Source organism: Sinocyclocheilus rhinocerous, unplaced genomic scaffold, assembly GCF_001515625.1.
Source record: "Sinocyclocheilus rhinocerous isolate Xijiao unplaced genomic scaffold, SAMN03320098_v1.1 scaffold2245, whole genome shotgun sequence".
In the NCBI taxonomy this organism is placed as follows: Eukaryota; Metazoa; Chordata; class Actinopteri; order Cypriniformes; family Cyprinidae; genus Sinocyclocheilus; species Sinocyclocheilus rhinocerous.
Window position 1 is genome coordinate 205,463 of NW_015637544.1, and position 11,460 is coordinate 216,922.

The 11,460-nt window shown below is 37.0% G+C and overlaps 1 protein-coding gene across 1 annotated transcript in view; it reads right to left on the bottom strand.

Moving 5' to 3' along the window:
- The window catches only part of mycbp2 (MYC binding protein 2), a 132,058-nt gene that overhangs the window by 100,385 nt on the left and 20,213 nt on the right, over positions 1–11,460 (bottom strand). Inside the window, exons 4-9 of the mRNA XM_016564075.1 lie at positions 6,911–7,064; positions 6,643–6,839; positions 3,842–4,084; positions 3,175–3,246; positions 2,867–2,963; positions 2,465–2,538 (exon numbers count right to left, since the gene is read on the bottom strand). Of these exons, the coding sequence (XP_016419561.1) occupies positions 2,465–2,538; positions 2,867–2,963; positions 3,175–3,246; positions 3,842–4,084; positions 6,643–6,839; positions 6,911–7,064 (837 nt within the window). The remainder of the gene's footprint in view (positions 1–2,464; positions 2,539–2,866; positions 2,964–3,174; positions 3,247–3,841; positions 4,085–6,642; positions 6,840–6,910; positions 7,065–11,460) is intronic.

Sequence of the window (11,460 nt, forward strand, 5' to 3'; positions counted from 1 at the left end):
GTTCTTGTATTCAAATTAAGCGCGGTCCACTGCTGCACACGTGCCACAATATCGATACAGGGCCAGCTGTATCAATACTCCTATCGTCAAATCTCTGTGACGATACATCGTCGTATCGATGTATCGAACACCGCACTACTAGAGACATCATATCCTGTTTTTTTACTATGATAATTCTGCATACTTAAAGTCCAGTGTGACCGCGTTTTAATACTGAACAGTTAATCTTTCTTCTGCTGACAGGGCTTGTTTCAAAGCTCACCAGAATAGTCATAATCTCAGAGGCTTTGACACCATTAATATCTGAGGAAGCACAGTGAGCATATGAGGGTCAAAGGGGGAATTTAACTGTGTTAGCATTGCACATGGGAGATGCAAAGCGAAAACGCACCCTCACAAGCAGCAGCCTCACACATACTGATCCAACTTCATCCAGAAACACACACACTTAAGTTCAGGGTGTGTACAACATGGGTGAGACTAGGGTTTGCAGTCTGTAAGTTTGCATAAGTGAGCATGTGATAAAAAATAGAAGACAACACACTGGAGTCTTTGATTTGCCGCTGGTAACGAGTAAGTGAGCGAGCTTTCAAACACCTCGCTCTTTGCTCCAGGCAAAATCACGCTGCTAACAAATACACATGCCCTTCGTCCTTCCTCCAACATATGTGGCATAACAGTTCATAGCATAAACCCTTATAACTTCCCCCCATAACCCCAGCACTCCCTCACTTATCATCTCTCATTCATGTATGCATAAAGAGATCATCAAAGGCAGATATGAATTATCACATCACCTCCCCGTACTGCTGCACACTCATGATCAGCCAGTGGGTTCAATCCTAAGAGAAATGCCCACATCCACTGCTGCAGCCCCTCCCCTGCCTACATGGCTATTTTGCACACTCGTCTAAAGCCACACACACACAGCACGGCTGAAATGGGCTGAAACAAAAGAGATTAGGTGCTGCTGACAGCCACAATCACACCACTTGAGAAAAAGGCACTGATCGTGTTTGTATGATGTGCAGGGGGAAGAACAGGGGAATCTGTTGTCATCTGATGAAGACCGCAGCATGGAGAAAACAGGCTGGTCATTTTGGATTAAACAAACTAAACATTTCTTGGGGTTCTTGCACTATTATCCATCTATTCCACTCTCATTGCAGTCTGAGAGAACCATTTAAACACTTGTCTTGGTTGGCAACATCAGCTGGTCGCAAATCATTGAAGATTTAACTGTTAAATGACAGTTTTCTAGTAAATATGACTGACTCCAGAGTTTAACATCAGCATGTTTCTAAGTTAATGGCAAGAAACTTTAAACAGCAGGAAAAAAATAAAAAAGCACATGCAGATATTTTTATATACACAATACTGTTCAAAAGTTTGGAGTCGGTAAGATTTTTAAACGCTTTTGAAAGACGTCTCTTATACTCACAATGGCTACATTTATTTGATTAAAAATACGGTAAAATATTATTACAATTTAAAATAACCGTTTTCTATTTTAATATATTTTCAAATGTAATTTATTACGGTGATGCAAAGCTGAATTTTCAGCATCATTACTTCAGTCTTCAGTGTCACATGTTCCTTCAGAAATCATTCTGATATGCTGATTTGCTGCTCAAGAAAAATGCATTATTATTGAAAACAGTAACAAGTATATTATTGCAACAAAAAAAAATGTAAGATTCTTCAATGAATAGAAAGTTCAAATGAACCGCATTTATTTGAAGTAGGAATATTTTGTAACATTAGAAAATGTCTTTACTAAAATGTCATCCTTGCTGGATAAAAGTATTTATTACTCAAAAACAAATCTTACGGACCCAAAACATTTTGAACTTTAGTGCATTACACTATATTACATTATTCTGAACAATTCTTTTGGACAGTACCTTTACAGATCAGTATAATTATTACCAAAGAAAGCCTGATACATACAAGTATATTAATATTCAATAAATAACTCTCGCTTTGTTTGCCATCTTAGATTGATTTTTTCCACTTGGCACAATGCATTGTGGGATTGCCTTCTCCCTGAAGAATTCATACATAGTTGCCTTTTCATTTGGTATAATTATGCAGCCCACATTTTGAAAAAGCCTTTGTGACTATGATGCATCCAAAGACAGCTCACTAGGTTTTGGAAAAGAGCTCTTTTGGACCCTTTACAGATCAGTATAATTATTACCAAAGAAAGCCTGATACATACAAGTATATTAATATTCAATAAATAACTCTCGCTTTGTTTGCCATCTTAGATAGATTTTTTTCCACTTGGCACAATGCATTGTGGGATTGCCTTCTCTCTGAAGAATTCATACATAGTTGCCTTTTCATTTGGTATAATTATGCAGCCCACATTTTGAAAAAGCCTTTGTGACTATGATGCATCCAAAGACAGCTCACTAGGTTTTGGAAAAGAGCGACATTGCCAAAGAATAAAACCACTTACATCTTTGCAGGCTGCAATCTGGTTGATATATTCTCCATCAGTGAATATGATGTTCTGACCATCTGCTTGTAGACCTGAGAAAGAGAGAGACATTTTAATTTGTAATAGACACTTTTTACAGTTCCAGACTACAGTCCAAATTACACTGAAGAAAGGCTTGTCATAATCAATACAAGACGTATTATTTTATATAAACTACTTCATATCACTACATAATATATTTATTGCTATGTAAATGGCAAACTAAAGGTCACTGACAATTCAGGGAAATAAGGGACAAGCCCCTCAATACATCCTGTTTAAATAGGAAACATGCCAACACAGGGAAGAAAAGTGTGCTGGTCAAGCCATTTATTTGCCCTGCTCTTAGCGATCAATAGCACATAAGAGGGGTGTTTGTACCCGGCATTGTGATGGTGCCCTCCTGCTCCAGAGTCTCTGGATTGATCTTAATGGCCTCCATGCTGTGACTGTTCATGTCTCGATACAGCAAACAACCCTGTAAAGCAAATCGCCACAGGAAAATTTATTTTGTAAGGCTGTTCAATGAATGACATTTTTGGTCGAAAACATCATAAGCACCTAATGCTTTATTTATGAGATAAGATCAATAGATCAAACCCATATTAAGTACTATACATGGAGTACATTGACGTTATATAAGCAGACAGACAATCAAGAGAAGCTCATAAAACTCAATAGGTCAATACCTGGGCGAATCCCAGCCATGACCTCTTCTCCTTACGGTTCCTGATACGTGATGTGGAGTTGTACACATGGCCCTGCAATCGACAGCCTCTTATCAGCACCCACACAGACACAAGGATATACAACCTGCTGCATCAGCACTGCAAACCACATCCATGACTTCACAAATCTCAAAATTGTCAAATAAAAACTTGAGTTGTATATAAACATTCAAATTGCACATAAGGAAGTTTTATATCACCATTAGGGATGTAACGATTCACTCAACTCACGATTCGATTCGATTCACGATTATTATAATTTTTTTTAACAAAATGAGATTTAAGACAAATTATAAATTAAATGTGTCCTTTTATTACCAAAATCATCACAATTAAAAGAACCAAAGACTTAAACTACTTCAGTCTGTGTGCATTGAATTTATTTAATACACGAGTTTCACAATTTGAGTTGAATTACTGAAATAAATGAACTTTTCCATGACATTCCAATTTATTGAGATGCACCTGTATTTTCGTAATATTTCTGAAATGCTGGTGCATACCAACTAGTAATTACTAATTCATTACAAATAATTACTGAACTACTTATTTAGTCTAAAAAAATGCTTAGTAAAATTAACTTCTATAATTTTAATTGTGCAATCAGGTAAATAAAGGATGTCCTTACCCGCACGGTGCCACTGTACCCTGAGCCCACTTTGTAGAGGCCATCTTTACAGAGCAGGTACAGGAAGGAACCATCAGTTTGAAGAAGACAGCGTTCATCTTCATCGATGCTCACCTCCTTCAAAACCCATTTGTTCATCAGTGCGGCTCTCTTGATGCCGTTCCCAAACCAGTCCTGGATCTGGATCTTTCCCACCAGCACTGCCTGCACACTCCTCTGAAGGGCGTTCAGGATTGTTGGAACCTTTTGTTACACAAATATAGTCGGGTCAGATAGTTCTTAAAAATATAGTCTTAAAACAGTTCTTGAGCATTCTTCACCTTGAGAAAGCACACAAATACAGAGTTCTTTTTCATGTCTTCTTGCACTTAAACGGACAAATTCGCAAAAATGGCAAAATGCCCATCTTGTTGAGTATCCTTGTAAATCGATCAGTTATGTCTTAAGTGAAAATCGGGAAAAAAAAGTGAAAATCTGATTTTTGACAGTATATTAGATCCGTGCAACACACTGTAAAAAAAAAAAAAAAGTTTTTCGTAGTTGTAAATAACGATTATTGGAGTACACTTCTTTAGTCTTTCTATTTCTACCATTTCTTAGCAATTTCTGAGTAAAACTGTTGCAAAGTAAATCCAGCACCAATTTTTTTTTTCAGTGTAGGTCTTAAACTGACAGCAGCCTAATATAGCATTTGATAACTTTATTCAATTTCTGTTGTATTTCAAACTGTACCTGAATGCTACTGTTAGAATGTTTTCTGTTTACCTGTCTTTAATAATGTTTGAACTTATTAGTTGGCTTGTAGTTTTTGCTGTGGCATTGAAACTGGAATCAAGAATTGGGACATTTTTAATTATTTTCTAAAATGTTGGTGTCGTAACAACCTTATTTGTTAAAATACAATGCAACATGGGTCAAAAAAACGAGAACAAAAACTTTTCTGTGGTGAGGCCAGTGAAAATTTCGGCAGGCCAAAAACTGGCGTTGATCAAAACGACTTGGCTGGTTTGTCATTGGTTTGAATCAGTCTAATGACTCACTCCGTGGCTGAATAACACTGACATGACTCACTCAGTGATGTTACGTTTCAAAATGAACAAGTGTTACGGTGTTATTGTTGTACTTCAAGGCTTGTGAGACTTACAACAATGCAGTTACTGACTGGTTGTTAATTTGACTGTGTGAAGTTAAGATAAAGACCTACCAAACCCCTCTCTGCACTTCTTGACCTTCACAAGATGGACAGCATGCCCCCTTCATCTATTTCACATCATATCCCCAGGACACATTTTTCCCCCTTGTTTAATATTTATGTTGATCATTATTTAACATAAACCACTGTGTCTGTCTTCGCTGACCCCACCAAAGAGTTCAGCCGATGGCAGTAAGGTACTCTGATGAGCGATGCTACAGATGACAAAGAGGTTTATTGAAATTCTAGAACATCAATGTTATTGCTTTAGATGACTCTTCAGTCAATAATGACATTTAGTTATATTGCACCAGCTCTCCAGAGGATGAAGTACCCTTCTCTGTTCTTTAACCCTCTTAGCGCCAAAGTCGCAAAATTGCGACAAGATGTCATACTTAATCAAATAGACTGTAGTTCCTAATATGGTGTAATATCTCATTTGTATTCCCTACCACTAGATGGCAGACATGTAGTACTTCGATTCTAGACCTCCAGCATTTTTCCAAAAAAACCCTGGCGCCTAAAGGGTTAACTTTGACTCAAGTCTTACACTGCCAGCTTTCTAATTATTTCAATAAATCGATTGGAATCCATGATTCAGCAATTTGCTCATGGACATTCCTGTTGATTTTTCATATAGAAAAAACATGCAAGTAAATATTGAGGTTTACTACTATGTAAAGTTATATTTGTGATTATGAATTAAAATGATTAAATATTGTTTATCCTTAAAGGGTTAGTTCACCCAAAAATAAAAATTAGGCTGTGTTTCACTCCATTTAGTCATAAACAAAGTGGAAAACATGCCTTCATTATTTTAAAATATTTTCATTGTATGTTACGTAAATGCATTAAACATTTGCATATTTGGCAACAGTGGCTGTTTGGTTTACACATAAACCAAAAACAATACACATAAAAAATAAATATATTTGTACCATATATACCATTTAAAATCAAATACATATATATATAGAGAAATCTATTATATCCTAAAAAAGTTGAAAAACATTGTCCAGCTCTGCAAAGCACTTGATCTGGATATACATGTCAACATTTGCCTGTTTTTCAGTTTCATTCTGAACCACTTCCAAGTTGGACGTGTGCACTGTAAACTGACAGTGAGCGACGGCTCAGATATCACACTTTACACAAGCTATGCAAGTTACTCATGCTCCAATTAGGTTGTAGTTACCTTGGTAACAACAAATGAACTCTGTGCTTCTCTGATGTCTAAATCAGTGTGTGATATTGACAGAGAGCATTAAAACACATTTAAATAAGCAAAAAAATGACAGACCAATATCATGCAGATGGTAGAAGACTGAGGAATAATTGGCTGAGGGACTTGACATTTTCAGTAAATGTTAAAAATAAACTTCAGGTACTCTTTTCTAAAGTTTGGATTCTTTAGAAGGAGATGCAGAGCGGTAGGTGCTACACACAAATTTAACAGACTTTACCACATTTTACTTTTATTGTTAGATCTTCTAGTGTTTAGGAATACTATCTATTTAATAACTTCTATCTAGAAACTGTTCAGTGGCATCAGTGGAAGGAGCATCTTCTTCAAAACTTTAAAACATGCAATCTCAAAACACTGACTCACCTGGATGGTCTGGCATGCATGACTGCCATTGTTGGTGAGGATGGCAGACACAGCCTGGAGGATTTTGCCAGTGTCTCCCCAGGCCACCACCAGGCTGAAGAGGCAGGCACAGGACAACGCTGTGAGGGTCTGACCAGTGGGGTCGTTCATCCCTGTGCTCCGCACGGTGGTCTCCAGCAGGAGATGAAAGAGAGACTCTGCAGGGCCAACAGTGGTGTCATGATTAAACTATACAGACACTTTATTTGAACAGGAGAAGGTATCTCACCCAGCACATCTGGAGGTTCAGTCTGAAAGCTCTCTGGCTGTTGTCCCTGGAGCATATCTAAAAGGGCCTGAAGGCTCCGTAAGCACAGTGACGGGTGTGAGAAACGAGTCTCTTTGATGAGCTCAAACACTCCACACAGCCCAATACCAATGATCTGAGGAGCAGAGGAACATAGCTGTGAAGTAACATTAATCCATAATAGAGATCCACCAAAATTACATTTTAATGGCCAATGCCAATATCTAGACAGTAGGATGACGCAATGACTGATAAAGGCAAATTAATCATATAAAATGTATATTAAAATATTTGAATATTTTCAATATTTACTCAAAAATGTCTTTACAAAAACAAACAACAAATAGCAGACACTGGATTGACTGAATTGATTCTTAAAGGGGTCATATGATGTTGCTAAAAAGAACATTATTTTGTGTATTTGGTGTAATGAAATGTTAGTGGAGTTTTGTGTAGTTTATTAATGGAATCCCGCAAGATTTGACGTCATCAGTTACGGCGCTCACTGACTGACTGCACCACTGCGTGATAGCGCGAGGCTTGTTGATCCCGCTCTCGCGGAACTTCTGACCATTACCGCATGCTCCCATCCGCTCCAGCGATTTTTGTGTCCGCTCCCACAAACATTCTAATAATGTATATAATTTTCGTGCATCAGGGCGCCGCTATCAATATGTGAATGAGCGCTCTCAGTTCACTTTCACTTTCGATTTCGCGATCGCGCGCACACTGTGTAAACAGTGACTGTAAAATATGTATTTTAGGGATGGAAATTATTTTTTTTATTTGGGACATAATTGCGCTACTTTGGGCTGTTTTATTTACTAGCATGGGCTTGGGATGCACAATTAAAATGATGTAATAGTTGTGATCATTATTTTACCTTCCATGATCATTCAGACACGATCAGGTGCAATACTGACACACTGTCAAGTCTGCATCAAATCAAGCACTCCGTAATCACAGATAAACTGTCTGATCAGTCAGATGTTTGTCAAGAGAAGTGTTCCACAAAACAGCTATGGTTTGCAGACAGTTATAAGAGTTGATATGACAAATACAACTTTTGAATATACTGTGTGAACTCATTGCCCCGTTAGCTCGGAGAGCTTTATTTTCCCTCCTCAATAAGTTTTGTCAGTTGTTTTGTTTATTGGTCTAATTCTTGTTTCTTGGGTTGCACTGGTTAGTCACTCAATTAATTATCTTGTGCTTCGTTTCCCCCTTCTGAATTATGTTGCATTGATAAGGAGTTATCACAAAGTAAGACTGTTTAGTTGTACTATCTTACACACAGTATATAGTAAATGTAAGTTAAAGTGTCGCAGATGTAACCGGTTAAAACATGGAGTGGCGATGAGGTCTTAAAATGTATGAAAAGAGTCTTAAAAAAGGTCTTAAAAGGTATTAAATTTAACTCCATGATTCCTGTATATACCCTGACGAGGCATTTGTTGCATCCAGTGGGGACATAATTATGTATTATAATGACATATACTGTCTTTTTACGCGTTGCATCGCGCCGCGTAGAATATCTCTTTGGATTTGAGACTTTAGTCTTTGCAACTTTACAGATCTTCTTTATGCACCAAGATCTTGTATCACTTCAAAGAGAAAGGAAAAATTGAAATCGCATCATATGACCCCTTTAAAGCATTTTCTTTGACATTTGAAACATTTGAAAACAATGATTCAATACAGAGCCAAAAACCAAACAACTCAAGAATTGAATCACACATTACAAACTTTTATTTGAACTGCAGAGTCAGATTTCTGCTGCCATGGTAACAGCGTCTACTCTGATTGGTGGATATCTCTTTAGGATTGTGGGTAATGTAGTATTTAAGAGGGAAAAATTCTAAAATTAAACATGACATGGCTTTTGAAGAAGCATTTAACATCACTGAACCACTAAGCTCATGATAGGTCAGTCATGAAAGGTTAATATGTAATTGTTCAAGCTTAATTTCTCTACAAAAAAAAATGTTTTTGTTTTTTTTTTTGCTTGGAGAACTTATCCGTCACACTCTATTTTCTCACTCTGCAAGCACACTAAGTCAAGTAACACTTATTCCAGCACCAACAAAAAAAATAATAATGTGGCTTATTCAGTATAAAACCACCATCATGCAACAGAAATGCCATATCTGAAATCAGTGAGTGTGGAAAAATCTATCACTATAGCAACAGAGTTGTGCCGAGAACAGTATGGTTTACTTTGACAGAAAAATAATTTTAAAAAAAGGACCGAATGTGTTTGTTAATACAAACAGACTTTTAATGCGGTGTTGCCGTTTCACCTAATGGGTTTATGTGAGCACCACCATGTAGAACATTCAGGTCATATGAGCATGTAAGTTAGTTTGACTATGCCTCTTTTATCTAAATGTTGTTAAGATACAGATCTTGCTGTGTAGCAATCCTCAATGACCTCATTACAGCCGTGATCATTAACAGAGATATTTTAATGAAGGAATCTTTGGGAAGTTTCTTTGTGGAAACTGTTCATTCCTGAAAGTGCTTCCTTCTTGTTATAAGACACGGTGTTGGGCTATCATAACAAGAAACCTGGTTCATCTTTCAAGGTCATCATCTAAAACAGGAATTTCTGCTTTGTTCACAGGACGTCCGAGAGAGATAACAAATGATCCTGCGTAATGTCTCTCAAGGTTCAGACTTCAGAAATGATATAACAGATGCTCAACTATCAATAAAGTGCTTGTCCTTGAATAAATATAAAAGCATCTTCAATAGCGAATCATAACACCCTGACACAATTTACACATCTTAAAATAATAGTCATCAGGGTATAACATGGGACCAATCTGCATATTTTTGCCATCCATTAAAACAAGTCTTTATTTTTCATCAAATCCAACTTCAGAGCTTGTGAGACTTTAATCAGTGTAATTTCTGACTAGATATTAATATGATATTAATAGTTAAGTAGTTAAGATAAACATTCACAGATTTTTGTTGAATAAAAATGGTATGTTGATTTAAAACACAATTTGTGCAGTGCAGAATTTGTTTACTGTATTGTCAGAACCATGTTTTTAATAGTTAAAAGTGCTAAGTATTGTTAACTGAATCGCTAGGGAACTAGAAACGTTAAGTGGAATCACAACCAGAAATATTCCTTGACATTTTAATTTAATTCCTAGTGCTTCCTATCACTAAGCACATTCCCTTCTAGGTCGTAGCCTACGCACAAGATCTTTGAAGTGGAGATTGGAATTAATCAGCCACCTATCCACATATGGCTGTGATGTGAAGAGGAAATGTCATATTGATGGTATAACATGGCAGTGCCTCCCTTTGGCCATTCTTGCAATGCAGAGTAAGAAACATGTTCTGCCTCCACTACTCATGATATTGGTTTCAAAACTTGCACATAAAAAAAGAAAATTCTGTTTATAATACAAATAAATAAATAATTTAACGGAATAAATAACTAAATCATTTTAATCTGGTAAATCCAATAGCCCTTTCTGCTGAATCAGCATGACCAAGCACACTACTAAAATGCATTTTGTAACTAACATATACTGACAATCACCATAATAACACAGGTGATAATAAAGCAAGTCACATGAGGAATCAAAGTTCATTATAAGTAGCCTTTCCACAGGTTGACGTAACAATGACAACAGAAATTAACTTATTCACATGGAACGCCATCAAAAGTAGGGCTGAACGATTAATTGCACTTGCGATAATATCGCGATATGAAAAAACGCGATTTTTCAATCACAGAGGCTGCGATTACACTCGGTCACGTGACACGCGAGAGTAAAGAGGTGTGTTCGACTTGAAGATCGATCGGTGTATGACATCAAAGTAAGGCGAGAGAAAGAATAAGGAGACGTCTGCTCTCTTATAGCTCTCGCAGTACTTTGATGACACACAAATCTGTCTAATCAGCGCTGCTTCAAGTCGAACACATTTAAGCAGTCTTCAGAGGAAGCATCAAGTTGGCACGCTACAGTGTTGCCAAGTCCGCGGTTTGGGGATCCCCTTCAAAAAAATTTGAATTTTACCCCCTGGAACGTGATTTTTACCGGTTGACCCCCCTCGAAACGCAATTGGGCTAGTTTTGAGTAGCAATTGGGCAGGTTTTGTTGTGAAAACCTGGCAACCCTGGCACGCTACACGCAGAAATGTTTGAAAGTGTATATAATGAGCGTACTTCAAAACGGCACATTGAAATTACTCAAGCAGTAACAGTGTTACGGTGCATTTCATTACAGAAGACTTCGACCATAATATATATAATAATTAGGGAAGCACCGAAATGAAAATTCTTGGCCGAAGCCGAAACCGAACAAAATTAAACACTGGGCCGAAGGCCGAATACCGAACAAAGGTTTTGAGTTTTTTTCCCCATGTATTTTGCCAATTTTTTTTTCACCATTGCATAAATTAAAAAGCCAAAATGTGCTTTTTACTGTTTTGTCTTGCTTTTCAAAAAAAAAAATCAATTACAAAACAACAATTAAAAAATATATAACACTGAACATTTTTAACATTCT